Genomic DNA, 5,142 nt, shown 5'->3' on the forward strand with positions numbered 1-5,142 from the left:
TAGAAGTATTGCTGAGGTTCGATATTAGTTACACATGGTCAATTTTTTTAAATTTTTTGTCTTTATTTTATTTTTGAGAGACAGAGAGTGAGCAGGGGAAAGGCAGAGAGTGAGGGAGACACAGAATCTGAAGCAGGCTCCAGGTTCTGAGCTGTCAGCACAGAGACCGACGTGGGGCTCGAACCCACGGACTGTGAAATCATGACCTGAGCTGGTCAGACGTTCAACCAACTTAGCCACCCAGTCACCCAACATATGGTCAATTTTGATTTCCCTACTCAAACCCTCCATATCAAATTATTTTGAAGAACATCTCAGATTTTAAATCATTTTTTTAATGTTTATTTATTTGATCTGAGAGAGAAATCATGAGCAAGGGAGGGGCAGAGACGGAGGGAGGAGAGAGAAACCCACACAGGCTCCTCACTGTCAGCATAGAGCCAGACACGGGACTCGAACTCATGAATCATGAGATCACGACCTGAGCTGAAATAGAGTCAGATGCTTAACCAGCTGAGTCACCCAAGTGCCCGAAGACTTTAAATCATTTACCTTTTTGGGTTTTTTTTCAATAGATCCTTAAAAAAAATTTTTTTAAAAGCATATTTATTTATTTTGAGAGAGAGCATGAGAAGGGAAGGGGCAGAGAGAGGAGAGAGAGAGAGAGAGAGAGAGAGAGAAAGAATCCCAAGCAGGCTCTGCTCTGTAAGCATGGAGCCTGCTGGGGGGGCTCAAACTCAGGAAACCTGAGATCATGACCTGAGCCGAAACCAAGAACCGGACACTTAACCAACTGAGCCTTGAGATCGAACTGACATGCCACAGAGTTCACCTATTTCGAGTACAACCCGATGGTTTTTAGTATATTTACAGAATTGTGCAACCATCACCACAACTAATTTTAGAACATTTTCATCATCCCCAAAGAAACTCCACATTCATTAGCTGTCATTCTCTAGTCCTCTCTCAACCTCTCAATTTTATCTGTAAATATTTCATATGTGCTTCTGGAAAGGCAGGAACTATTTTAAAAATACATAACAATATTATCACATCTGAGCTTTTTAAAACAATAATTATTTAATATCACAGATAAAAACAGTGATCACATTTTCTTGACTATTCTATCTTATCAGTTTGCTTTAATTGGGATCTAAATAAAATCCTTACATTGCATTCTGCAATTGCTTGATATAAGTTCTCCTTTAATGTATAGTTTCTGTATCCAACTTATATTTTTCTTACAAATTTTTATTTAAGAAATTAGGTTATTTGTTCTATAATCTTGGCTGGGGTCTGGAATTTTCTAATTATATCCTTGTGTCATTATTTACAATGTTCCACTGTCCCATGTCTTCCCTATACATTGGTAGCTGGATCTAGGATCTTAATCAGAATCCATGGTTTTTGTTTGTTTGGATAAGTTTACTCCATAGGTAGAAAAGTGTTGTGTCAAAATTCCTTTAATTTTTTCTTTTATTGTGAAATACACCATACTTACAGCAGTGTATAAAAAGTTATATAGTTAAAAAATAGTTATATGGTTTAAATAATAATAATAATAATACAGCAAATATCCAGCATCCATTACAGAGGTTAAAAAAACAATAGTTATGGAAAACAGTTTGACAATAAAATATTAAAAAAAAAACAATAGAGTATTGGGACGCCTGGGTGTCTAATCAGTTAAGCGTCTACTTTGGCTCAGGCCACAATCTTACAGTTCAAAGGTTCAAGCCCCACATCAGGTTCTGTGCTGACAGCTCAGAGCCTAGAGCCTGCTTTGGATTCTGTGTCTCCCTCTCTCTCTGCCCCTGCCCTGCTCTCTCTCTCTCTCAAAGATAAATAAACATTTAAAACAAATATTTTAAAAAAACAGAGTACTATCAGGTCCTTAGAAATCTGCAGTCTGCCTTCCCTAATGAAATCTCTAATTGAATCCTCCTCTTTCTGCCGCATTCTAGAGTAAGCCCTGTCCTGACTTGTCATAATTATTCCTTCACTTGCTTTACACCCCTATGAATATATTCCTAAAGAGAACATTGTTTGGTTTTGCCGTGACTTGCTTGCTTAAATAAATGCACCCCCCAACATGGTTTTTGAGATTCATCTGTGTTGTTCCAGATAACTGTGGTTCATTTATTTTCACTGTTATATATAGTATATCATTATATGAACTCACTAGTTGATTGTTTTGTAGTGGATATTTTCAGTGACAACCTATAGGTGAAGTGCTTTAATGTCATTTTTGTAGAGAGCTAAAAAAGGGATGTCACTGAAAATATATCATGATTTTTGAAGAGGGAGAGGGACATATTAGTGTAATTTAAGGGCTGGAAATACGTGTGTTAAGATGAACGATCACTTACTTTTAGCTATGTAGCAGCTAAGTATTATGGTGGTAAAAATCTACATCAACTATGTCCTTTATAGGACAAATCCAAGATGCTCCATCCAAACCCAGAAATACACTTCTTCTCTTTTGATTTCTTTTTTCATCTCATTCCTCCTGGTTGCTTCTTGCCCCTTTAGGAGCTTCTGGGTGTATGTTTGTTTGTATTTATTTATTTATTTATTTATAGAGCAAGCACACACACACACACACACACACACACACACACACACAGGGGAGCAGCCGAGATGAGAGAGAATCCTAAGCATGCTCCATTGCCAGCACAGAGCCTGATGAGGGGCTTGATGTCATGAACCACAATGTAAGCGAAAATCAAGATTCTGATGCTTGGTCAACTGAGCCTTCCAGGTGCCCCTGCGAGTTTCATTATAATGGGTTTTATATGATGAGCTCAGGAACCAGAATTTCATACTTGAGTACGCATAACAGGCAGCAGAATCGAAGGCTCTAGATAATGTACGGCGACCTTCCTTAGAGTGGTGCTGTGAGGAATAAATTAGGTGTACCATACTAGACAGGGCCCTTGGCACCCTTCAGTGCTGGGCACTATCTCGCCTCCCAAAAGTCGGCCTCTATACTCCAAAATATTTCAGGGAAAATCAAGTGTGCATTGAAACTAGTCTTAATTTCTCTTCTCTTTTGTTGTTAGGAGTAAAAATTATTTTTATTAAATCTCAACTCTTCAGTACATTTTAAAAGTATAATTCTATCAGTTTCAGGGGCACAATATAGTGAGCCAACAATTCTGTACATTTCTCAGCGCTGATTGCAGAAGTGCGTTCTTAATCCCCTTCATCTATTTCACCCATCCTTCTTCCTACCTCCCATCCTAGTGACCACCAGTTTGCGCTTGGTATTTAAGAGTCTGGTTTGTCTCTCTGTTTTCTTTCTTAAATCCCACATATGAGTGAAATCACATGGTGTTTGTCTTTCTCTGCGATTTTCACTCATTTGTTATTTGACTATCCCTCCCATCTTGCAGAAATTTCTGCCTCGTGCCCAATATTTTTTTTTTTTTGCAGGAGCAACATATCTTCATGATTTTGTGTTCTTGAACAGTGCTCTATCCAAGCTGATATTCTGCAAACTTGTAATCATCAATTTCTTTTAAAGCTTAAAGTGATCAAGCTATAAATAAAAGGTAATGCATTCAATCTTGGCAATTAGAAGGCTTACTTGCCCATTTTTCTTCTCATTACCACCCTCCTTCTTTGCTTTTATCTCTTCGTGTCTCCCTCAACTCGTGCCTCTTCCTCTAGTTCTATGTTCTACCAAAGACAGACACTTCACATTTTTTAAACTTTTACTTGTGACAAAATGTACCTCAGATAAGTTACCACCTCAGCCATTTTTAAGTGCACAGTTCACAGTGTAAGTACATGCATACGGCTATACACCCAAAGTCCAGAACCCTCTTCCATCCTGCAAAACTGAAACTCTGTACCCATCAAACAACCAACTCTCTATGCTCCCTCCTTCCAACCCATGGCACTTACCTGTCTCCTTTCTGTCTCTATAAATTTGACTACTCTAGGTAACTCACATAGGCAGAATCACGCAGTGTTTGTCTTTTTGTCTTCTTTTGACTGCCTTATTTCACTTAGCATGTCCTCAAGGTTCACCCATGTTGTAACGTGTCAAAATTTCTTTCGAGGACTGAATAATAGTTCATTGTATGGATACACCACATTTTGCTTCTCCAGTTCATCTGCGAATGGATAGCTGGGGTGTTTCCACCTTTTGGCTATTGTGAATAATGTTGCTATCAACGTGGGTGTACAAATATCTCTTCATGAGCCTCTTTCAGTTCTTTTGAGTATATACCCAGAAGTGGGACTGCTGGACTATATGATAATTCCATTTTTCATTTTCTGAGAAACTGCCATACTGTTTCCCATAGTGGCTGCACCATGGTAGGCACTTTTGTTTCCGTCACGCCCTAGGGGGTAAAAAGTATTGTGTTATCGACTACAGCCGTGGGAAGGGGACTAAGAATGAACACTGGCAATGATCATGCTTTACAATGAGAAGCATGGCATTCCTAGAACGTGGATTCACATTATAACCCATGTGGTCCACTGCCCTCATTTACAGGTGACTACACTGGGACTCTGAGAGGGTAAGTGGCTTGTGAAGGTCAAAGGGCTAGTTCAGGGAAGATTCAGAATTGGCATCCAGGGCTTTCCAATCTTCCACTCACAGCAAAGAAAATAATTTTCAACTTGAGATCGTATGCGATGAAGTAGGAGAATGAGGGAATGGATCGTTCAAAACATCCTCTGGGATGCTCTCTCTCTGCGTTTTGCTTTCCTTTCTCTGGCTGGCCCTTAGCCTCAGTGTCAACCTTGAAACCGAGCCTGCTTTTCTGGCCGCCGCTAATGACTGGGTCCGGAGCATCCTTAGAGGTGGAGGGTGAGACAAAGAAAACCAGTCCTCAATTAGGATCCCCCGAACCTGGAACGCTACCCTCTGCGCGTCGGCGCACTCCCCAGAGCTGCGGTCATGGGACGCGGATTTAGCCGCCATCCCGGGGCCTCAAAGACCCCCCGCGCACGGTTTCTGGTTCGCGGCTGTCGCCCAGGCTCCGAGATCCAAACGGGAGGGTTCGGGGGCGCCCGGGGCCAGGGCGGCTCTTGCCGCGCCTCCTCCCCAGCCAGGGCTGCAGAGCCCGGACCGCCTCCCCGGCGGAACCGCGCCGATCTCCCCCGCCACAGTCGGGGAGCCCCGGG

At 41.3% G+C, this 5,142-nt stretch overlaps 1 protein-coding gene across 1 annotated transcript in view; it reads left to right on the plus strand.

The window, feature by feature from the left end:
- The first annotated feature begins 4,915 nt into the window (after positions 1–4,915).
- The window catches only part of FLT3 (fms related tyrosine kinase 3), a 74,375-nt gene continuing 74,148 nt past the window's right edge, over positions 4,916–5,142 (plus strand). Inside the window, exon 1 of the mRNA XM_029938480.1 lies at positions 4,916–5,126. Coding sequence (XP_029794340.1) covers positions 4,916–5,126 — 211 coding nt within the window. The remainder of the gene's footprint in view (positions 5,127–5,142) is intronic.

Source organism: Suricata suricatta, chromosome 4 (assembly GCF_006229205.1).
Source record: "Suricata suricatta isolate VVHF042 chromosome 4, meerkat_22Aug2017_6uvM2_HiC, whole genome shotgun sequence".
Lineage (NCBI taxonomy): Eukaryota > Metazoa > Chordata > Mammalia > Carnivora > Herpestidae > Suricata > Suricata suricatta.